At 41.7% G+C, this 24957-nt stretch overlaps 1 protein-coding gene across 1 annotated transcript in view; it reads left to right on the top strand.

Annotated features, from left to right (window-relative positions):
* pcloa (piccolo presynaptic cytomatrix protein a) overlaps positions 1–18542 on the top strand; it is a 755467-nt gene extending 736925 nt beyond the window's left edge. The window contains exons 24-26 of the mRNA XM_078553074.1: positions 5642–5776; positions 7935–8080; positions 18150–18542. Coding sequence (XP_078409200.1) covers positions 5642–5776; positions 7935–8080; positions 18150–18323 — 455 coding nt within the window. The 3' untranslated portion in view covers positions 18324–18542. The remainder of the gene's footprint in view (positions 1–5641; positions 5777–7934; positions 8081–18149) is intronic.
* Positions 18543–24957: the final 6415 nt, after the last annotated feature.

The following is a 24957-nucleotide window of genomic DNA, read 5'->3' as shown; positions in this document are numbered from 1 at the left end:
GCCAGTTCCTGCCTCATGCCTCTGTAGTTGCCTTTATTCAACTGTAATACCATTACATCTGATTCCAGCTTTTTCCTCTCAAATTTCAGGGTAAACTCTATCATATTATGGTCACTTCCTCCTAAGAGTTCCTTCACCTTAAGCTCCCTTATCAAATCTGCCTCATTACACATCACTAAATCTAGAATTGCCTGTTCCTTAGTGGGCTCCACCACAAGCTGCTCCAAAAAGCCATCTCGTAGACATTCCACAAATTCCTTTTCTTGGGATCCACTACCAACCTGATTTTCCCAGTCTACCTGCATATTGAAATCCCCCATGATCACTGCAACCTTGCCTTTCTTACACGCCTTTTCTATCTCCTGGTGTATCTTGTGCCCCACATCCTGACTACTGTACGGAGTCCTGTACATAACTCCCATTATGGTTTTTTTACCTTTGCGGTTCCTCAACTCTACCCACACAGCTTCTACATCATCTGACCCTACGTCATTTCTTGCTGTCGATTTAATTTCATTTCTTACTATCAAAGCAACTCCACCCCCTCTGCAACCTGCCTATTTTTTTGATAGGATGTATATCCTTGGATATTTAGCTCCCAGTCCTGATCCCCTTGCAGCCATGTCTCTGTGATGCCCACCACATCATACCTGCCAATTTCAATCTGCGCCACAAGCTCATTTACCTTATTTTGTATACTGTGTGCATTCAGATACAACACCTTCAGTCTTGTATTTCCCGTCCCCTTTCTCATTGTCATCCCTTTATCTGATGTGCTTGAAGTTAGATTCCTAGCCCTTTCCAAACACTCTGTCCTATTTTGTGTTCTGGAGACTTTAATAGCCTTTCCTGGGCTCTCCTTTCTTTTCAGTTTTTTCATAATTTTCCATGAGGTTGAATCCACCCCCCTACACGCTAACCTGCTACTTTGTTTCCTTCTTTCTATCCTTCTATGATTTAAAAGGGTAATAAAAAAAGATTTAGATCTATGAACTAACTCATAATCATCAGCTATCTCTGCTGCTTGTCTTAACATTTCAACCCTCTGTTCCTCTACTTGAGTTCTCACTACTGAAGGAATTGAAGCTTTAAATTCTTCCAAAATAATTACTTCCCATATGTCATTTCTATTTTTAATTGCCTGTATCCACCAGTTAAATTGCTTTGTTTTACTCTCTCAAACTCAATATAAGTTTATCCAGGCTGTTTTCTCATATTCCTAAATTTCTGACTGTATGCCTCAGGAACCAACTCATATGTACTCAAAATAGCCTTTTTTTTACCACATCACCGTCTACCAACATTTCTTCTGACAGTGAAACAGAAAACTCTAAAAACAATATTCAGTTTTCTTGTGGCCATTTCATCCATTTAGCTATCTTCTCAAATGAAATAAAGAATGTCTCCACATCTCTTTCCTCAAACTTTGGAAGAGCTTGCACAAATTTAGACATCTCGCCACTGGGTTTTAGGTTAAAGATTTTCTCATCATCAGAACTTTCCTCAGTACCTGATGTCTCCTTTTTAAAACCCCACTTTTTAAGTCAGTACTCTCTATCTCTTTACTTCATTCTCTCTTCTTTTTCTAACTTTACCATTTCAAATTCCCATTCCTGTCTTTTCTCTTCCTCCTGCCTTTCCACCAGTTCCCTTTGAAATGCCCTTTCTCTTTCCTTTTCCTTTAGTGCCCTTTCTTTCTGCTGCCTCTAGTTCCAATAGTTTCATTTTCAATTTTTTTTCCTTTTCTTTTGCCTCCAATTCAAGTTTTTTCAGTTCCTTAGCTTGTTCAAATTCAAGCCTCTACATTTCTAACTGAAGTCTCACTACCTCCAGCTATGACTCACTAGTGGCAGATATCACTTCCAACTTTAAATGCTGTGCTATCACATCACCTATGTCTGCATTCTTTGCCCCTAGAGGTAACCTCAACTACACATATTCACCAACTCTGTTACTTAGATACTTTTTGTAACCCAATCAGAGTTTATATCAAGTACTTCCAAAAATATTTTAACCATGGATACATCCATTTTTGGAGCCTTGCCACTTTAAAATACCTCACAACAACTCCTGAATTCAAAGTGCCTCTCGTACTCGTAACCTTAAGATTCACCAACTCCAAACCAATCAAGGAATTTCAAATGTATCCCACAAAGAGCCCCCAATTTGTTATGTAGCAGATAATGTGTGCCAGGCAGATCAAAACCACAAGAGAAACTTGATCAGGTGGCCACAACTGTTTTGCAATTTGCATTTTATTTAGAGATGCGTGCCCCAAATTCAGAGGTAATAAGACTACCATGACTTCAGGGGTTTTTAGAAAATTAAATTAAACATTTATTAACAAAGAAAACATTTCAAGCACGTACATAGTATTATGACATAGCAGTTGGTAAAAGCTGAGTTATTTAAAACCCCAGAGGGAAACTTTAAACAACTGTCATAATTTATATTTTCACTTGGTATCTTTGAGATGCAACCCTGAATCCAGAAATGAAGCCACCAAGCTTCCAAGGTTTTTTTTATATAAATTAAATTAAACATTTATTAATTGTACAAGGTATTAAATACATATACATCTACAAATTACTACCATAATAACTATTAAACAAATCCCAAAATTAATCACTCCTAAAATCTTCACCAAGGCAACAATAACCCATAGACTTTAAACAGACGCCAGGCAAAGCACATTTTATCTTATGAATTCAAAATAAGGTTCCTTTCAATTTGTTTCCTTTGCAGACAGTTGTAAGCTTACAAGTGCTAAGATATCACATGCCTCTAATTTCCACACACAAAACTCTTCTGTATGTAACTAGCCTTCACTTTGAATGTAAATTCTCATTGGATCACCAGGCCCTTTGAACCCCACATTTTCTAACAATAAAACTCCTTTCATAGTACCAATTTTATTAGTAATATAAACATATTGCTTGGTGTCTTCTAGCTAGGTGCAAAATTTCACCCCCAGTTTTTGAATGGTTTATTCAACAAAATGCAAATGTACTCTACCTTGCTGTTTAACATCTCAAAATTACTATACATCAAAGCACCCAGACTAGCTGGCTTTAACCCAATTAAGACACACACTCACAGACCCTACTACAAGCCCACTTTAAAATAATTTCCAATAACATTATGTACATTAATATCTTCATGACAATAAGTTTACAAAATACTACTATAATAACTCCTAAAACCCCTAATTAATCTGGCTTCCAGTTACACCTTCATTAAGGCAACGGTGACAACAAATAGATTTAAACAGACCCAGGCAAAGCAACAGAATACCCTGGACAGTGAGTTTCAAAGTGAGTTTTCTCAGCTTTAGTTCCTGTAGACAGCAACTTGATGCACAGAGGCTGGAGGCTTTTTATACTCATGTTAGATCTTAGAATGCCTTCCCCTCTTATACATAGCCTCATCTCTTTTGTACATGTTTCTCCCTTTTGAATGCAAATTCCATTATTCCCATATGTTTTTGCAACTTTACTTTTCTCATAACATAAACCTTTCATAGTAATAATTTTATCAGTAATTTTTGGGAAAAATAAACACACTGGCTTAACTTCTTCCAGCTAGGTGTAACATCTTACCATTTCTTTGAAATTCAAACTATTCTAATTTATCCATAAATGCAAATTTTCCTCACACCTCACATTCTAAAACTTCAGTCATGTTAGCATTTCAAAACCAGCTACCTTTTTGATGACTCAATGCCTCCAGACCAGCTGCTTCCAATTCAATTAAATCTCACAGACTCACATACGCACAGATAACCTAATCCAAAACCCCACTGTTAACCCACTTTTATAATAACTCACAATTATTATATTTCCACGACAGAGAAACAAGAATGGCAGGGGGATATGGACCCGAGTGGGTAGACACAAGAGAAGGACACAGAGGTAGGAATGAAAGACAGAAAAGTAGAAAACAAACATGGAAGGCAAAGGAAACAAGGGCTAGCAGCAAATAGGGCCATGGCATAAAAAAGGATGTGTAAAAATGTTTAAAAGACAAGTCTAAAGGCACTGTATCTGAATGCATGGAGCATTCGCAATAAGGTAGATGAATTAACAGTGCAAATAGATGTAAACGGGTACAATATGATTGCAATCATAGAGACATAGCAGCAGGGTGACCAAGACTGAGAAGTGTATACCCAAGGGTATTCAATATTTGGGATGGGCAGGCATAAAAGAAGAGGAGGTGGGGTGACGTTGTTAGTTAAGGATGAAATCAGTCCAGTAGTGAGAAAGGACATTGGCTCAGAAAATCTAGATGTAGAATCAGTCTGGGTGGAACTAAGGAGCAACTAGGGGTGGAAAGCTTTAGTAGGAGCTGTCTATAAGCCTCCAACCATTAGTGGGAAGGTAGGAGATTACATTAAACAGGAAGTTAGAGGTGCAGGTACCAAGGGTGCTACACTAATCATGAGTGACTTTAATCTAAGTATAGACTCGGAAAATCAACTTGGCAATAATACTGTGGTGGATAAATTCCTGGCATGCATACGAGATGGTTTTTTAGACCAGTATGTCAAGGAACCAGCTAGGGAACAGGCTAACCTAGGTTTAGTGTTGTGCAATGAGAAGGGGTTAATTAATAATCTTGTTGCATGGGGTTCTTGAGGGAAGACTGACTATAACATAATAGAATTATTCATTAGGATGGAAAATGAAGTAGCCCAATCTGAAACTTGGGTCCTAAATCTAAACAATGGGAACTACAAAGATAAGACGGGTGAGTTAACTATGTTAGATTGGGGAACTCCATTAAAAGGCATGATGGTGGATAGGCAATGGCTAATATTTAAGGAACGAATGCATGCATTGCAAGTTATATATTCCTTTCTGGCACAAAAACACAACAGGGTAAAGTGGCACAACCATGGCTAACAAAAGGAATTAAGGATAGTATTAGACCCAAGGAAGAGTCATATAAAGTTGCTAGAAAAAGTAGGCTATTCAGGACAGAGATGAGGAGAAATTTCTTCACTCAGAGGGTGGTTAACCTGTGGAATTCTCTACCACAGAGGCTGTGGAGGCCAAGTCACTGAATATATTTAAGAAGGAAATGAATAGATTTCTAAACTCTAAAGTATCAAGGGATATGGGGAGAGAGTGGGAATATGGTGTTGAAATAAAGGATCAGCCAAGATCATATTGAATGACAGAGCAGGCTCGAAGGGCTGAATGGCCTACTCTTGCTCCTATTTTCTATTTTTCTATGTTTCTGTTCACAGCACTCTCTATTCAATTAATTAGACTGAATGAGTTACCATCATTATTTTTGATAAGAACCATGTATAAAATGGCACACATTGATCTTTTGTGACATTCACTCTTATTTAACTAATAAGGATACTGAAATCATGCTGTGTGGTATAATTCATGAGCATGTTAACTCATGTGAACACATGAACACATTTGTTATTAGTAAGGCACAGTGCTTTTTAACCCAGTGCTGAATTCTCAGTGCTGATAGGCACTTTGTGAAAACAGAATGAAACTTCTCACGGAGATGTCCCACCTGACCCTGACCCATGAAGGGAAATAAAAGTTTACTGACATAATTGAACATCAAAGCAGTTCTACTGAAATATATTTCCTTTTTTTTTTATACCTGCCCACAGGTAAAACTCAAGTGATGGGAGAAATTAAGATAGCACTGAAGAAGGAAATGAAGACTGATGGAGAGCAGCTAATAGTGGAGATCCTTCAATGCAGAAACATCACCTATAAATTTAAATCTCCTGATCATTTACCAGGTATCAATATTTGCTAACATTAGACAGAATAATGGAGCCCTTTGGTGTCTGTAACACATGTGAAGACATGTACACAGGGATATGGTACAAAGGAGTAACTCACCAAAGCTGATGGCATATATTACAAGAACAAAATTCAGTGATTATCAATATCACCTCATTCCTCTGATGCAGCTGGTCAGGGCAGTAGCAGACTTGTTTTCTGATTTTAGCTAGTTTTGACTTGTGCTGACATTTGTATCATAACAGGTGGACACATCAAGGTAAAGATCCACTGCATGTGGCAAAATCATAAATGCATTCTATATCTATAAGTGTTATAATTTTGTTGCAGAAAGTGCTCAAAGGAAATCTCTGATTGGGGAGTTTTGAATCAACCATGGGATCAAAGATTATTTAGCATCTGAGATATGCTATTGCCTTGAAACTGAGTTTCACTCAATTAATTAATTGTTCAAAGCATTTGATTTTAGGTAACAATGTTGGACATGATAGGGATAGTATTTCTCTTGTCCCTCATATTGTATGTTATGGACAGGATGGGATTTAATTTAAACAGCCCTGATTCCTCCTCTCACCACCCATCCGTAAACAGAAAGATGTTTTGATTTGCTTTCCCCTTTATGAATAGTGGTATATTTCCCAACTTCTCGGTTTTGGTACGATCCAATTTTTCCATAAATAACCCCACAGCAAACTTGAGATAAGGTGAACGCAGAGGGTTAGTTTATTTGCACACACTCAAAATGCAGGAGAGAGGCAGTCATTATGCTGCCCTTCCCCTGCACATTCATACAGTAAAAGAGGGATAGAGAAAGAAAGATTTACAGGGCAAAGGCCACAGAAAAAATAATTATTGTTTCAATGAGTCCAGAGTCCGGAATCAAAGTCCAATAGTGTATTCCTTAACCCGAAGTCATCAGACTGAACTGATGCTGGATAATTCACTTTTTCAGTACAGTTGACTTCCATGATGAGATAGGCATACAGTGATGAATCAGTTTTGTAGGCAATGGTACAGAAGTTCCAGTCAAAACAGTGTAGATGGGGCCTGTCATTCAAGCCTGGATAAAGCTCCTGTTTGTGCTGCTGCTTGATAGATGGAAAAATGACAGACAGAGCTTTGCAGCTCATAATTCATCTGTAATAACAATGGCAGTGAGAAAAATAATCCAAAATGGAGTGAAACCATTCTGTAAATTTCACAATGTAGATTAACAGTAATTGATGTACTGCAGTGATTCAAAACCCTGATCTCATTTAGTGTTAAAATAACAATTAATTGCTCCAATGAGATGACTACCTCGTAACCACTCCCAGGTATCTAGTGTTCTCTAAATAGGCTTTCATACTGTTTCCAGTTTGCCCTCCTCATTACATTGTGACTCATCCTGGGCTGCCGCAACCTTCAGTTATCTTAACCACATAGCCATTCTTCATGTCCAAATCTAGACCCCAGAAATTACAGTGGGATATTTTGACTGCTGGGACCCTGGAGACATTGAACAAATTAATAAAAACAGTTAATTGGACTATTTCTCCTGAGATTTTTCTATAACATCAATGAGAACATGGACAAGTCACAAAAAAATTTCAGGATCTTAGTAGCAGCCGTCTATCTGCCACATAAGGCACCACAGTCAACATGAGCCACTCCATGCACTGTTCAACAGGGTTTAGTGGACAGTGAGAATGAGGTTGTGCTTTGCCAATTTTTGCTCTCAGCAGTAGGAATGCTGATGTTAATTTTAACACCCCAACTGTTTCTGGTTGACACCTCCCAAATTAAGATTGATGAAGGGTCAAACCTGATTCTTTACCGTTCTTACAGTACTGTGCACTTGAATGAACCCCTCATATTATTGTGTATTTTGCCTGTTCAGGTGGATGTAAAAGATCCCATGTCACTACTTCAACAAAGAGCTGGTGACCTCACCTATATTTATCCCTCAATTAACACTGCAAAAACAGATTATCTGGTCATTTCATAGTGCTCACATTTGTGAGAGCCTGCTGTGTACAAATTGGTTGTTGAGTTTCCTGCATCAGAACAGTAACAATACTTCAAAGTATTCAATTGTTGTAAATTGCTTTGAGATGTTCGGTGGTAATGAAAAGAGCGATATAAATGCAAAATTTTTTCTTTCTTTATTCGCAGACCTGTATGTGAAATTATATGTCATAAACATTTCAACACAAAAGCGAATGTTTAAGAAAAAGACTCGGGTCTGCAGGCACGACCGGGAACCATCATTTAATGAGACGTTTCGCTTTAGCCTTAACCCAGCTGGACACTCCCTCCAGGTAATGTTACAGCATCTGTATCTGAGCATGTTATAGATCACTAGACTGCTCAATTAATTCTCTTCTGCTCAAACATTTTTGGAGTTTGTTTCCGTGTGTGTCATCGAAACACAGTTTCCATGAGTCTATCATGGAAATCAGCTTTCCATGATTTCCAGGGAAACAGTAAATTCCTAAATCTCTAAGTTCTTCCTGCAGTATGAAAACATGGATACAGAAACTGCTTCATGTTGCTTCATCATAAAGACCTACAATGAAACATCAGTTTGCTAAAACTGCCTGATGCTCATTATAGGAAAATGCAGTGATCGAAAACAATCAAATCACCACTTTGCACTTTGTTCAGTCTTCCTTTTACTAGGGTGCCTTGATGAAAAGCCAAGATGCTGCCAAAATTGAATGGAATAGGAAAAAAGACAAAGTCAGTTGAGATGTAGTGCTTAGGTGACATTAAACTAAGCTCCTGAAGGTTAGAAAAAGAAGGAAAGATCAGGGAATCAAAGGAGATTCACAGTTTTGAGGCTCTGGAAACCTAAAATATAGGGCAATGTGCTGAATCCTGATGTTTAACACAATAATTGTCTGATGTGCAATATCAACGTCCTGTGAATTAATTTCTTGTTAGCTTGAATATTTTAGCACTAAATCTTTGTTGAAAAAACACTAGCCAAAACTTTCTGCAATTGGCCACAATCAGCAACCTGGGTGGATATTGAACTAAAAACGGCACTTGTGTTTTGTTTTGTTCAAGTTTATCAAACTCATTTGCATATCATTGGATGTAAAACCTTCTGTGAACTAGTCCAATCAGACAGTGCTTTGGAATGTAATTTCTTTTTCAAAACCCTTTACGTGAATAAGCATTCTGTATATATGTAAGAGTGATAATCTTCACCTTTCCTGTTCTGCTTGTAGCCACTTCTACCAGCAGATCTGCTGTCATGGATTTTCCATGATGAACGATGGGGTTGATACTGTGGGACTCTTCACAGGTGACTAGCCACTTGCGTAACAAAGTCTCATGACTATGCCCTGTATGTGTCACAAACTTTGCTGGTCTCTGTCTTTTGTTTTGCCGTCCTACTAACTTGTTAGGACCTTCTGTCTCATCCGCCATTTCCAGTCTTCATGCACTCAAGGGGTGATGACCCCACATCACACCAATGATGTTTAGTTTTGCATGGCAGCTGGGTTGAGATCTGCTGGTGTGCACAACCAGCTACTTTGAGTCATAAATGAAAGTTGGAGAGTTTTGGCACATTGGCTTCCCCACCAACACCCCTCTTGACATGGTTTAGCAGGGGATCAAGAAGGGTATTTTCCTCACAAGCATCTCCCATATACCCCATATAAAGTGGTAACCTGATGCAATTTTATTAATGCAGTTGAAAATGGCTTCAATAAAAAACATAAATATTTTTAGTAAAAATGTCTAGTACACCACCTGTAAGTAACCCAATTTTAAAAAAACCTGAAAATTAGATTTTTTTTAAAAGATGATTAATTGAAATGGTGTACAGTAGTAAGTTTCTTAGTGCATTAAAAATGATATTTCAAAGCTTTTAAAGTGTGACATTTGTGGCCTGGGGCTGAATAATACACTCCCAAATCAGGAGCATTCCCCACATCTGGAGACACATTATTGGGCGTGATGACATTGGGTGGCGTTCCAGATTTCAACACGTCAGTTTAGTACAATACGGTAGGTGGGCTGGCTTAACAATCGGGAGCCCAACCCCGTTATTTATATTTCACATAAGTGGGTATTTAAGATTGTTAATAACCAGTTGACTGCCATAATACAGCATGTCAACATTAATCCACCTACAGAGTCAGATTTACACCATGCGGGGTTCCTGTTTCTTTTTAAGGGAAGTTTGTCAGGGCTTAGCCCTGAGTCTCAGCTTTGCAGTTCGGAGATCTGTAATTGTTGGGAGTGCTTAATTTAATGAGCATGTTTTGCATTTAAAAATCATATAAATTACAAGCCTTTCCTTTGTCTCCTGAGTGCTCTGCTGAGTGCTCTATTTAGTTTTTGCCCATCATCCAAGGCTATAAAGTACCTGAGAGAAATGGGAATTGTTCTCTCAGTGGGAGACACAACCTACCTTGAGGAGGAGAGGAGGGTGAAGAGGAGGAAGAGAGTGAGAGGGAGAAGGGCAGAGCGGGAGGTCCAGGATGTACTGGTGGTGCATGAAGGGGCCAGAGCTGCACCACAGCCTGAGGGTCATGAAGGCAACAAACCTCCTCGGCAGAGGCGCAGAAGGTCCTTATGCAGCTCCTCTAGGCAGAGACCGAACTATCTGCGAATGTCAGAACTCAATCCAAAAAAAGGCTCAGGCTATCAAGACACACAGTCACATCACTCTGTGACATGCTTGCAAAGGAGATCTCCTCCAACTGTGTTAGGGGGCACTTGATACCTGTAGGTCTGAAGGTCACTGTCGTGCTCAAACTCTTTGCGACAGGTTCCTTTCAGGAAACCTGTGGAGACCTCAGTGGCATAACACAGCCTAGTGCACACCACAGCATCAAGGTCTTCACTGATGCAATGTTCTGAAGGGCAGGAAATTACATCTCCTTCATACTGGACGAGCAGAGTGGACTGGATATAGCCAGAGGTTTTGAGGTATTTGCAGGTTTCCCTCAGGTGCAGGGAGCCGTTGATTGTACTCACGTCACCATAAAGTCTCCTGCTGGGGCAGCCCTGCACCTTCATCAACAGGAAAGGCTTCCACTCGTTGGATGTACCCAGTACCCGGGCAGCAGCCACATCTCCTTCATCCTTTGAAATTCACAGGTGCCAGACCTATTCAGCGGCCCTGAATCCTTGGGCAGATGGGTAATAGGTGACAAGAGGGATCCATTGAAGAGATGGTTAATGACGTCTGTGAGGGTGCCCAGAATAGACATGGAGAGGAGGTACAATGAGAGCCACAGAAGCACCAGAACCATCATCGAGCTGACCATCAGTCTCTTGGAGATGAGATTCAGATGCCTGGACAGAAGGGTGTTGCAGTCTGCTCCCTCACACGTGTCCCTGATGTTTGTTGTGTGCTGCGCCCTCCATAACCTCATTATCCAAAGATGGGATGCCCTGGAGGATGATGGCACGGCAGATAGGGACCATTCCTCTGAGGATGAGAGTGAGCTGAAGGAACACTGTGATGTTCAGGTCGAAGGCCTTGGCCATGAGCGGAAGGATCATCATGACACCAGGGATACCTTAATAAGGAAGAAGTTTCAATACTCTCCAAAGCCCTGGCATCAGCGATGTATAAGCTCTATATGTACAAACCTTTGTCCATGTGCACTGTGTGAATTCTGTCACCATCATGTCAACACACTAACCCATGCCAAAATTAAACACACGAGGCCTCCTGCCCTGCATCAATATTATCAAGCTTTCCTCTACCTCCTGACACAAGTACAGCCACAGCACAGCAGTAAAACATTAGCATTACATTCGGGTGTGTGAGATGTGGGTTTATTTAGAAACATGAAATGAATATTACAAACACTACAGTAAACTCCTCACCCATGTGTCCCTCTTGGTGACCACTGTGGATTTTTTTTGGTGTGTTGCGAGTGCTCTAGCACAGTGTTCCCCCTCGCTTGCTGCTGCACTGGAGAGAGACAGCTGATTAGCCACCTCCCTTGCTCTGTTTGACTTTGGCGAGCACCTCTGTGCAGTTGTGGCCCTGAGCAGTTTGCCATCAGCAGACCCCTGCTGAGAGGCAGGAGAATCCTGAGTTGCCGCAGCACTGCATGAGGACAGTGTCAATAGCAGATGGATGGAAGAGATGTCGCCCTCATCAGAAGTGTCCTGAAAGATGCTTCCAGATGGAGGCAGCTGCTGCTCAACCTCCAACACGAGGATTGATTGGTCCTCCCTGCCTTCCTGAGAGGGAGCAGGAGCGGGCTGTGTGTTCAGGCTCCCAGTCTCCCTGTCCCCCTGGCTCTGGGCCCCGGATCTCGAGCCAGAGCGATGGTACGCAGGTTGGAACGCATACTGCTGATTGCATTGGTTTGACCCACCGGGACAGTCACCAGTCTGTCCATGGAGGAAGCTTGGTGCTCCAAAGAATGGGTGATCGTATTGCACATGGCTTGGATGGACAACTCCATAGTCTGGGCCAGGACACACAACCCTCTGGTATAGCTATCAAATCGTCATGGAGCTTGTGCTTGTGCTGGACATCCAGCATCTGCCACCTTACGGATGACTCGCCTCGGAATCAGTCCTTGAATCATCCCAGACACTCCTGCCTGAGATCTGCTCCACCACAGTCTCCAGCAGCTGCATGTGAGACTGTGAAGTGCCCTCACCAGTCTGTGCACGTCCCCAGTCCAATGTGCAAATCCCTGCTGAGGTGCCAGCATCTGCAATGGTGCTTCAGGCAGAGAGAGGATGTGACTCTGCACCACATGGACTGCAGCGGTTCAAGAAGGCAGCTCACCACCACCTTCTCAAGGGCAGCTAGGGATGAGCAATAAATGCTGGCCCAGCCAGCGAAGCCCACGTCCTGTGAATGAATTAAAAAAAGCTGCCAAGTCTGCTGTGTATTTCCAGCATTTTCTGTTTTTATTTCAGATTTCCGGCATATGCTGTGTTTAGCTTTTGGAAACTCTTACCCTTTAACCTGAGCTTTGCAAAACCCTTGCTAACAATACTGTAATTGACCCAGCACTAGGAAAGGGTCACTCATTAAACAATGTGTTTGTTCTGAGGACTGACCGTACTGGGCCGTAACTTCCTTGAGGTGGCAATCAGCGTCAGATTGTCACTCCTTGCCCACTTACTTACTCCAAATTTATTTCACACCTGTCTCGCCTGACCTTCCGACTCAGGCCAGGCGGAATCCAGGCAGCACAGCTGTCTCCAAAGTCCAGAGTCGCAGTCCAGCAAAGTCGAACTGAAGGAGGACGCACCCCCTTTTTGCGACGTTAGCTGTAAACCAGGTAAGTTTAAAGGATCGATTGAAATTGTCAGTCCGGGGAGACGGTAAGTGCCTATGGTAAGTAGATAGGATTTGGAGGTGGGGTAAGGGGAATGAAGGTTGGATGGGGATGGAAGTTGGACATTGCGGGGTGGGGTGTGGGTTTAGGAGGCCGGACATCGGTGGGGGTTGCGGGTGCTCAGACATTCGGGAGTGGGAGTCAGCCATTCAGAGGGGGTGGGGGGTTCAGACACCAGGGGGGGGTGGTGGTGGGGTGTCAGACATCTGGCGGAGGTGGGGGAGGTCGCATATTCTGAGGAGGTGGGAAGGTGGGGTAGTTGGACATTTGGGGGGGTGGGGGTGTTGGGTTGGTCAGATATTCGGGCGGATGGGTGGGTCGGACATCGGGGGGTGGATGTCAGATCAGACCTCGGTGGGGTGTCGGGTGGAGGCTGTGGAGTGGGGATTCGGGTCGTGTCAGCAAGGAGGGTCGGGTTGGGTGGGAAGGGGGTCAGGAGGCTCCAGTCAGGTTGGCGAGTGAGATTCGGGCCTGTGGGCGTTGCTTTGTGAGGAGTTCTTGTGGGTGAAGGGGCTGAAGGTATGGTTGCTAAATTTACTGATGATACAACATAGGTAGGAAAGTAAGATGTGAAGAGGACATAAAGGGATATAGACAGGTTAAGTGAGTGGGCAAAGATCTGGCAAATGGAGTATAATGTGGGAAAATGTGAAATTGTCCATTTTGGCAGGAAGAATAAAAAAGAAGTTTATTTTCTAATTGATGAGAGATTGCAGAGCTCCGAGATGCAGAGGGATCTGGCTGCCCTAGTGCATGAATCACAATAGGTTAGTATGTAGGTACATTAATAATTAGGAAAGCTCTGCATTAGAATGTTATTGTTTATTGCGAGGGGAATTGAATACAAAAGTAAGGAGCTTATGCTTCAGTTGTACAGGGCATTGGTGAGACCACATCTGGAGTACTGTGTACAGTATCAGTCTCCTTATTTAAGGAAGGATGTAAATGCATTGGAAGCAGTTCATAGAAGGTTTATTAGACTAATACCTGGAGTAGGTGGGTTGTCTTATGAGGAAAGGTTAGACAGACTAGGCTTGTATCCACTGGAGTTTAGAAGAGTAAGAGGCCAATTGATTGAAACATATAAGACCCTGAGGGCTCCTGACAAGGAAGATGTGAAGAGGATGTTTCCTCTTGTGGGAGAATCTAGAACTAGGAGTCACTATTTAAAAATAAAGGGTCACCCATTTAAGACAGGGATGAGGAGAATTTTTTTCTCTCAGAACGTCATGAATCTTTGGAACTCTCTTCCTCAAAAGGCAGTGGAAGCAGAATCTTTGAATATTTTTAAGGTAGGGCAAGATAGATTCTTGATAAGCAAGAGGGTGAAAGATTATCATGGATAGATGGGAATATGGAGCTAAGGTTACCATCAGATCAGCCATGACCTTATTAAATAGTGGAGCAGGCTCAAAGGGCCGAGTGACCTACCCCTGCCCCTTGTTTGTATGTCTTTATGTACCAGGGTGGCAGCCATGACTCCTACAATCTCAGGAACTGCCCATTGCCAGACATGTTTACTGGACCTGATGCCCTGGATGCATGGCTGCTGAATGATAAGGGCTACTCTTTGAAGAAACGGTTCATGACACCTGTGAAGGTTCCTAGGGGCACAGAGTACAATGATAGCTGTGGCACAGCCAGGGCCATCGTAGAGCAGAGAATTGGTCTCCTGAAGATGAGTTCCAATGCCTAGATAGGTCAGGGGAGTATTGCAGTACGCGCCATCCAGAGTGTTGCTGATGGTTGTTGTGTGCTGCACTCTGCACAACCATGCGCTACAGGGAGGGGATGCCATGGAGAAAGAGGAACCACAAGAAACCAGTCAATCCTCTGATGTTGAAATCAATGAGGATGTGGGGGTGCCACCAGATGAAGAAGTGCAAGGGCCTGCACAGCAATGCATGGACGGCCGTGGCACACATGAGGCCTTAATAAAGTAAAGGTTCCAGTAAGTCATGCAGCCGAAGCCTCTGAACTGCACAATACTATGGGTGCATTTCTTTCATCCCACCTTCACAGAAAACTCGTTCCAAAGGTCATTTCAGCACAATCACCGTAGTCATCCATTAAACATTGCTGCAACTTGACATAGCTTCACATGCTCTTCCACACCTCCCATCATTTCCTTCAACTAGAAATAATGCACTGTTCCTTGCATGATGGCTATGAAACACATAGTTTATTTACATCTGGCCAATGGACCCTTGTCAAGGAAACAAAACCTAAATGCACCCATGTGCACCAATATGTGATGACAGTGGAATGTGATCGAATATGTGACTACAGCGGAGTCTTTATCAAAATCTTTCATATGCTGCAGCATGGTGCTCTGCCCTTGCTTTCAGCTGCATTGGAGAGAGGCAACTGACCTGTTTCCCCCCTTGCTCTGGATGGCTTTGGTGGGTGTTCCTTGTGCCGGTGAAGGCTTTAGGGCCCTGCCACGTTAGATGTTGCCTCCAGGGTGGCACAGGCCCTTCTGTTGCCATGCCACTTGAGGGAGACTGTGCCAATGGCAGAGAGGCAGAGAAGAAGCTGCCTCCATCAAAAGCACCCTGAAAGGTGCTTCGAGATAATGGCAGCTGGTGCTCAACTTCCGCCATGGGGACCGATTGGCCCTCCCTGTCTTCCTGAGAGGAACCAGGAGCTGGCTGAGCATGCAGGCTCCCAGGTCCCTTGATTCTGCGCCCCTGAGCACAGAGCCAAGGCCATGGAGTGAAATTCAGAGCGCAAACCCACAATTGCTTCTGCAACCTGCTGGGTCTGCCGCTTCAAGGCAGTCGCCAGTCTTTCCAGGAGGCTTGGCATTCTGAAGAGCAGATTATCGCAGTGCACATGGCCTGGATGGATACCTCCAAAGCACGTGCTAGAATACACAATCCCTTGGGTATATCCACCAAACCTCCATTCACCTCGCTCTGGACGTCCAGTATCCGCCGCCTGACAGATGACTCCAGAGGCTCAACTCCCAACTGGGACTCAGTACCTGGATCACCTCAAACACCCCTCCAACTTCCAGAGGCCTGCTCCATGTCACTCTCTGGCAGCTGCATGTGCGATTGTGAAATGCTCTCACCAGATTGTGCTTCCCCTTGCTCCAAGGTGCAAAACCCTGCCAAGGTGCCAGTATCTGCATTGGTACTTGGTGTGGGGAGACGATGTGCTACTGCACTCTCCAAGTCTTCCTCTTCCTCCTCGGAGGCTAGTGTGAGTCCCTCAGTGCTTGCGGTAGCAACAGGTCATGGTTCACCTGTGCAGGAGACAATAAAGAAAGGGAGGGTTAAGTACATTGTGGTGTGTGTGAAAACACAACTTTCCACTACATTAGAACAACATACAGAATGAGCTATTACTCTTTGTTAGCATTTAACAACTTCTAGAAGGCACTGTTTCCTCCCTGAACCATGAGAGCCTTTGAAAGCATTAACTATCAATGGTCATTCATAGCAGCATACTAGGCATCATGCATCCTCCCCTTAGCCCTCCTAACAGCTCTGTCTTTCAACTGTAGATAATGCAATCTCACCCCTGAGACCTTCCTTGAATCTTGCCTCTGCCAATTGAATGGCTCCAACCATTCACTGCGAGCTCCAGAGATTCCTACTCCAGCAGGGTGAGGATAGCCAGGTTGGCAACACGGCCTCCTGTCCTGCTTCTCTCCCTGTCACTGTGGGGCCTGTTCTCCTGCAACAAAGTGTGGCAGTGTGATGATTTTGATTCTCATGTAGATTCATTCCTCCGCATTTATGGACTATGAGAACTCCACAGGCTGCACAATGATTAGCAACCAATAGCCTGTGTGCCTTCCACACCTCGCCCCCACACCACCCCCCCAACCCCCAACACCACCCCTGCATAAGCCTCTGGGCCACATTCTATGTAATTTGTACACCATGTTGCCTTGCACTTCTGAGCAATCCACAAGGCATTACTCAGATGGAGCCTTCTCATGACCTTCCCTGCACCCTCATGTACACAGCGGAGACTTATTCACCCTTGCAGATCTTGAAAGATTATTGATCCTCTTTATACATTAAGTCCAGGTTCTTTTGATGACCCTAATGCCACTGACCTCTGCTGCCTCCATCCAGGTTGCTGTGGTCATACTGGGAGGTTTTCTCTTGCCGTCGGCGGGCATGATATCCCCCGTCTGTTACTCACAGCCTGAAGGAAGGTTCGTTTGGAGTCATCTTTGAACTTGGGGCTATCCTGCTCCTTCCCTCCCCATTGCCTGGCTCGCTTCTCTCAGCCATCTATGCAGGGAGAAAGATAACTATCAGATGCTTCATATTTCCCTGTTTTCAACATAGTTATGCTTAGAATACATCCCATGGCTGTGTCTTCCCTGCCAAAGGTGCTTAATTCTACTTGTCTGTAAAAATAGTCAAAAATTGACACTCACCCTTGGCAGACCAGTAACTCCTTTAGCAGAAAGCACAGTTTTCAAATTACTATCCATGGTGGAGTGGGATCATTTTTATAGAGTGCAAAATGGTCTTATAAAACTGAAATTAACCTCACTGAGATGGCATTCATGACATCACAGCTCTCGAGGGAACTCTCATAGAAATCATGTTTAGAGGCTTTCAAAGAAATTGAAAACTCATTTGATTCAACAAATAAAGGTAAATATTACCTGTTATTCTATTTGTTTATTTACCAACAGCTTTCCTATATATTGTTTCTTCCCAGATTAATTCCTCAAATATTAAAATGGTTGAAAATGATGCACAGCAAAGTGTTGAATCCCTGCTGCCCGAATTTCAGTGTTGAGTTAAGTGTGGGCTAAAATAAAATTAATATGATAATGGACTGGTGACCCAATGGATGGTCTTTGTATTCTTTTCATCAAAATACGTTGCTGTAATTTATTCCTTTGAAGTTAAAACTTGGAATTGTCCCAAGCAAATTGGAGACAACAGCACTTGTGAACATATTTTTAAGTATCATAAGTATACACCTACACTTTCTGTCAGAATTACACAATTAATAACCTGTACCTTGGATACTTCAATATAATAGCATTAACCTCTTGATTTTTCTGCTTTAGATTTTGTTAATCTCTAATGGTGGGAAGTTCATGAGGAAGACATTGATTGGTGAAGCATACATCTGGCTTGACAAAGTGGATCTAAGGAAGAGAATGGTTAACTGGCACAAATTGTTAGTCAGCTCAACAGAAAACCAGCGAGGAACTGCACCTGGTTTTAATCTGCAAAACTGACATTGTCATTCTGTAGAAAACAGAAATCCAGATCTTTGATCGTCTTCTTGTATAGCTAGGTTCTTCAAGAAGGCCAAAGAAAATGTGTCCCAGTCTCTTTGGACTGTAGCTATCATGCCTCACCAAGGTCTAGCATAGTTCAGTCTTACATGGCTCAGAGTGACAGCATTTAAAAAGGAGAAGATCGGCTGTAATATATTTGCCATTCTCAATGTGTATAAATAAAAAGAAAATAAAGTCCTGAAAGGAGTAATATAGACCCATAGACAGGTGCTGATGCATCAAGTATGATGAGACAATTGAAATCTGGTCACGGAATTTGATTCTTTGTGTGGTGTAAAGGAAAGATCAACCCTGTTGGTTCAGAGAGTTAACATAACCATGCCACACATTCTATTGTGTAATAGCCACCTTATACAGGTGAAAATATCAGTATATTGTTCTGATATTCAGTCACATAATATCAAACTTGCAGTACTAATGATGGCATGAAAAGATTCTTCTGAGGTGTATTGTTCAAAAAAGATATCTCTGAAATAAATATATTCAGGCTTCTGTTACTTAAAACAAAACTAGTTGTTGAAGGAGCAAGACAAAAGGTTCATGAGCCAGAGATAATAGAACGTGCATTTATGGTCCATTTTTCTTCTGGGGCCAAATTTAGACTTGTGACATTTGTACTTTATGTACTTTTGAAAGTTTTGTGTGGATTATTATAATTCTGTGACATACTCAGGTGAAGGACTATAAGTAAGAATCATATGCAAAAAAGTTACTGGTTTATCAATAAGAAGGCTGGTTTTGTATTAAGTTGTAGAGGTAACCTAAATTATAAGAAGAGATAAGTTGTCTGGCAGGAAACTTTGAAGTAATCACAAATCATTCTTAAATTTGGCATTTTCTAAGCTATTTATTAAATCCTATACCAGGCTGCCTGCGTTCTTCCCAAAATTTCAGCCTTTGTTGAAACAATTTATTGATAAAAATGAAAGATTTGCTAACCTGCAGATGTCTGGGCTTTGAGTAGAGTGATTAAGTGGCGGGTAATATATTTCAGAGACATTCATATATAGTGAAGGTCCACCTTTATGGTTCCAGCATACCAGAAGTGGCCAGGAGCATGCTGGAAGACCCCTAATCATCGCCAATTAGCGGCAGAGTTATCATATCTTTACTTCTGCTAAAAGAGACCAATTTTATTTTGCAGCCATTACTTGCTAATAGTTTCAGAGGGCTTGCCGAAGACATGTGCATGTTCAATTAATTTTCCTACTATTGTAGCCATGAATGTTTAATTGAATTCCATTGCTGCTTAATGTTTTTCAGCATATATAACTTCAATTCTGTACATATGTGTGTGTGAATAGTTTTGGGTTTGTGGACGCGGGATGTCGGGGAAGAACGAGTTAATCCTGAAGACAAATTATGGAGTAGAGTTTGGAATATGTTTCCAAATTGTGTATGGTCAGTTCTATTGTTCTATACATAAATATATATATAATATATATATAAATATATGTTATATATTATATTATATATATATATATACTTGCCTGGAAGCACTCTATGCAAAACAGACTATAAATTTTGGATGCATTTATTAAACAAAAAGTGACGAGGTTGAGACTAAGAGGTGAGTAAAAGCACATTGTGTATATGTTTTCTTATAATTTTGCATTATAATGCAGTGTATAGTCTTAACAGCGGAAATGTTGTGCTGATACTATATTAAATTTATTCTCTGTATAAAACAAGGTGGCTGATAAATAGATTAACCAGTTACCATGAAAAACTGTACAGCGGTGAATTTCCTTCGTAATCCATCAGTTTATGTCTCTTGCTTGCCTACACAGGCTTTATGTCAAAGTGAAAAAGCAAATTGCAGCAATAGAAACTCGATAAGATTTTGTCCAACATCTCACTGCCTGCCTGGTTTTAACATTCCCACGCAGCTTATGTTGTGTGTGCAAGAGATGATGAAACTCTGTCGTGGGTAACATAACTTTTATTAATGGGACTTTTTAGATCTGACACCATAATATAATATTTTTTAGGATTTATGTTGCTTGCCAAAATTTTCAAACCAAACTTACTACGTTTAAATAAAAAAATATATAATTTATAGAATCTAGGAACTGAGAAAATAGTTAAGACATTAGCAATGACATTAATTTCACAGCATGTCCTACAGGTCATTTATATCACCATTCTCGATATGGGTTCTTGCTGTAATGTGGGCAGAAATGAAAGGTGAATTACTGTCTTTAATTTCTGGGTGTATAAGACAGGTATCAAATTCATGTGCATACTGAGGTTACATTTCCTAAAGTAACTTTCAAAGAATTCCTTTATTTCTAAATGAGAGGACAAAAATGGAAAGCGATTAAAATTAGCAGCACGAATACATTCCTGTTTTAATAAAAGTTTGAGTGAAACAGGGATTGGTTTGAAGTAGAAACCTAACTTTGTTTACCTTTATTTGAAGATGTCAGTCTGATTCAAGAATCTGGAAACTGTGTTTTTAACCCTCCTGGTTTTGGTTTTTGAGAATAGCCTCAAATTTATTGGGCTTTTGACAAAAATCTTTCTTGAAATAATTGTTCGTGCTGTTGGTAATAAAACTGTAGGAACTATATTTAAATACCTTGAAATACAGCCTATGTTGACCTGCAGAAAGGGCACTTTTTTTTAATGCCATATTGTTGCATTAATGCAGTTTGCTGTCTGTTTTAGTGAATCCTAAGCCCATTAAACCTTACCTGATGGATGAGTGTCCTAGTGTCTTAAGTATGAATAAAACATGTGTCTGATGCAAATAAAGTGGCCCCTTTGTACCATGTAAATATAACTTTTTTTCTACCGCAGGTTTTGAACCTTTTTTTGGTCTGACATTCAGCATGCAAGTGTGAAAAATGTACTGGTTGTTTGAAAAAAAAATAAAAAGACGAAAAGAAACATTTTTAAAAATCCACTAAAAGCTATAGTGTATTAACTGTTCCAGGTGTTCAGTGATGGCTGAATTGCTTGTGTGCTGTCAACCTTTCAGTAACTGTACAGCAAACCTGTTCTTTAGTTTATGAAAATAAATTGCAGTTGTCCCTGATTTTGAAAAAACAGTCATGTATTACCACACCTTGAAACCATTTGTAGATGTTGCATGTTTTGTGTGGGGCTCATAATCTTTAATTTTTAAATCAGGTTGATTATTTTTCATTGCTTCCAGATTCTCTACAAAGAGAATCAATATGAAGGTTGTATAAATAAAGAAAATTGTTCCTCATGATTCCTGTAAAAATAATGCTTGTAAATCTGTCTGGAATCTCATTCTATGTAAAGATCATGATGTCATAGTTTTGTGATTGTACACAGGAGGTTTCTAGGAACACTAGATACAAACTGTGATGTATAAAAGTCTGTTACCCTACCCTCACAATTAAATATTGAAGAAAAGCAATATATTCTGTGCTTTATTTGATTAACCAAGAACATGTTCATCAGGGTTAACTTTATATAAATAAAAGAAGTGCTGAGAAAACTCAACTGCTCTGGTAGCACCTGTGGAGAGAAAAATTTGGTTATTAATGGGCTGAACTTTCCTGCAGATATGAGGAACCCAAGGTTGGGAAAATTTCTAAAACTCGCGCCCACATTCTGCCGGATTAGTTTTACGGGAGATGGCCAATTCGAGGAGTCACCTTTGCATTCACCATCCAATCTGAGCCAGCATGCAGAGAGGTCTAAGGGAGCCTCAGCTGGAAAAGTGAGTGCTGCTCAGGTATACGGAGAACAAGATGGTATTAGAAGATTAAGGCACTCACCTACCAACATGCAAAAAATAGGGGTGAGAATTGTCAGGGCTTTCAGTCTGCAGGGGAACCCCTCCCAATGAAAACATTTTACTCAAGATGTGCACAAATTTTATAAGACTCTCCAGCTGTCCCTTTACCTGTTCTGTTGAAGGGTCATTCGGACTCGAAACGTTAACTGTGTTCCTCTCCGCAGATGCTGCCAGACCTGCTGAGTTTTTCCAGGTATTTTTGTTTTTGTTTTGTCCCTTTACCTGTATTCAGCTTGTCAATGACCCTTATTAAGTATTATTTCTCCTTGGCATTCAAGTCCATCCACTTTTGCTTTAATTTTATTTCCTCTGACTTTAGAACTTCCCACCCGAGGTTAGGGTTAAGGTTAGGGTGTTACGGTTAGGATATTAGGGTTAGGGCTGGGGTTTGGGTGTTAGGGTCAGGGTTGGTGGCTAGGGTTAGGATTAGTGTAGGATTAGGTTTAGGGTTAGGATTAGGGTTATGGGTTAGTGTTAGGGTTAGGGATTAAGGTTAGAGTGAGTGTTAGGGTTTCCGCTTCAGATTTAGGATTTGGGTTTGGATTAGGGATTAAGATTAGGGTTTAGTTTTAGGGTTGGGCATTAGGGTTAGATTTAGGGTTAGAGGTAAGCATTAGGGTTAGGGTTTAGGAGTTAGGGTTAGAATTAGAGATAAGTGTTAGGGTTAGATTTAGGGTTAAGGCATTAGGGTTAGGTTTAGGGCATTAGGGTTAGGGTTATGTTTGTGGTTGGAGTTAGATGTTGGGGTTAGGGTTAGGGTTAGATGTTAAGGGTTAGGATTAGGAATACAGCTCTGCATTAGTGGTAGATTCAGGGTTAGGGTTACTGCATTATTGTTAGCGTTCAGGTTCGGGTTCAGTGTTAGGGGTTATTGTTAGGTTCAGTGTTTGTGTTGATGTAAGGGTGAGCATTAGGGTCAGTGCATTAGGGTTAGGTATAGAGCATTTGAGTTAGGGTTCGAGTTAGGGGGTTAGGGTTAATGAGTTAGGACTAGGGTTAAGGCTTTAGGGTTAGGGTTAAGGGGCTAGGGTTAGACTTATGGTTAGTGTTAGTCCATTAGTGTTAAGCTTATGGTTAGGGTTAGACTTATGGTTGGGCTTTAGGGGTTTGGATAGGGTTAGAGTTCAGAGCATTAGGATTAGATTTATGGTTCGAGTTTAGGTTCAGAGTTAGGTTTAGAGGTTATGGTTAGTGTTATGGTTGGGTTAGGGTTAGTGCTAGGGTCAGAGTTAGGTGTTAGGTGTTGGGTTAGCTTTATGGTTAGGGGTTAGGGTTAGGTTTTTGGGCTTGTGCAGACAGGACCAATTCCCTCCCCTCTTGTGCTTGGCTGTTCCCATTCTTCGGCTCATTAGCCAATGGTTCTGCCATTTTTTTTGGCTCACCCTCAGCATTCTTCCTGGCCTAGAATATTTTGCTTTGATCACAGAATCACAGAATCACACAGTGCAGAAGAGGCCCTTCAGCCCATCGAGTCTGCACCAACACGTGAGAAACACCTGACCTACCTACCTAATCCCATTTACCAGCACTTGGCCCATAACCTTGAATGTTATGACGTGCCAAGTCCTCATCCAGGTACTTTTTAAAGGATGTGAGGCAACCCGCCTCCACCACCCTCCCAGGCAGTGCGTTCCAGACCGTCACCACCCTCTGGGTGAAAAAGTTTTTCCTCACATCCACCCTAAGCCTCCTGCCCCTCACCTTGAACTGATGTCCCCTCGTGACTGAGCCTTCAACTAAGGGGAACAGCTGTTCCCTATCCACCCTGTCCATGCCCCTCATAATCTTGTACACCTCGATCAGGTTGACCCTCAGTCTTCTCTGCTCCGACGAAAACAACACAAGTCTATCCAACCTCTCTTCATAATTTAAATGTTTCATCTCAGGCAACATCCTGGTGAATCTCCTCTGCACTCCCTCCAGTTCCATCACATCCTTCCTATAATGTGGCGACCAGAACTGCACACAGTACTCCAGCTGTGGCCTCACCAAGGCTCTATACAACTCCAACATGAGCTCCCAACTTTTGTAATCTATGCCTCGATTGATAAAGACAAGTGTCCTATCTGTCTTTTTCACCACCCTACTAACATGCCCCTCCGCCTTCAGAGATCTATGGACACACATGCCAAGGTCCCTTTGTTCCTCAGAACTTCCTAGTGCCATGCAGTTCATTGAATACTTCCTTGTCAAATTACCCCTTCCAAAGTGTATCACCTCACACTTTTCAGGGTTAAATTCCATCTGCCACTTATCTGCCCATTTGACCATCCCGTCTATATCTTCCTGTAGCCCAAGACACTCAACCTCACTGTTAACCACCCGGCCAATCTTTGTGTCACCCGCAAACTTACTAATCCTACCCCCCACATAGTCATCTATGTTGTTTACATGAATGACGAATAATAGGGGACTGAGCACAGATCTCTGTGGTACGCCACTGGACACTGGCTTCCGGTCACTAAAGCATCCTTCTGTCATTACCCTCTGTCTCCTACAACTAAGCCAATTTTGAATCCACCTTATCAAATTACCCTGTACCCCATGTGCATTTGCCTTCTTTATAAGTCTCCCATGTGGGACCTTGTCAAAGGCTTTGCTGAAATCCATATAAACTACATCAACTGCACTACCCTCATCTACACACCTGGTTACCTCCTCAAAAAGTTCAATCAAATTTTTTAGGCATGACCTCCCTTTGACAAAGCCATGCTGACTATCCCTGATCAAACCTTGCCTCTCCAAGTGGAGATGTTTGCTCTCTTCAGAATTTTCTCCAATAGTTTCCCTACCACT

The sequence above is a fragment of the Cetorhinus maximus genome, chromosome 12 (assembly GCF_964194155.1).
Source record: "Cetorhinus maximus chromosome 12, sCetMax3.hap1.1, whole genome shotgun sequence".
Classification (NCBI taxonomy): Eukaryota; Metazoa; Chordata; class Chondrichthyes; order Lamniformes; family Cetorhinidae; genus Cetorhinus; species Cetorhinus maximus.
This window is presented reverse-complemented; position numbering and strand designations above follow the sequence as displayed.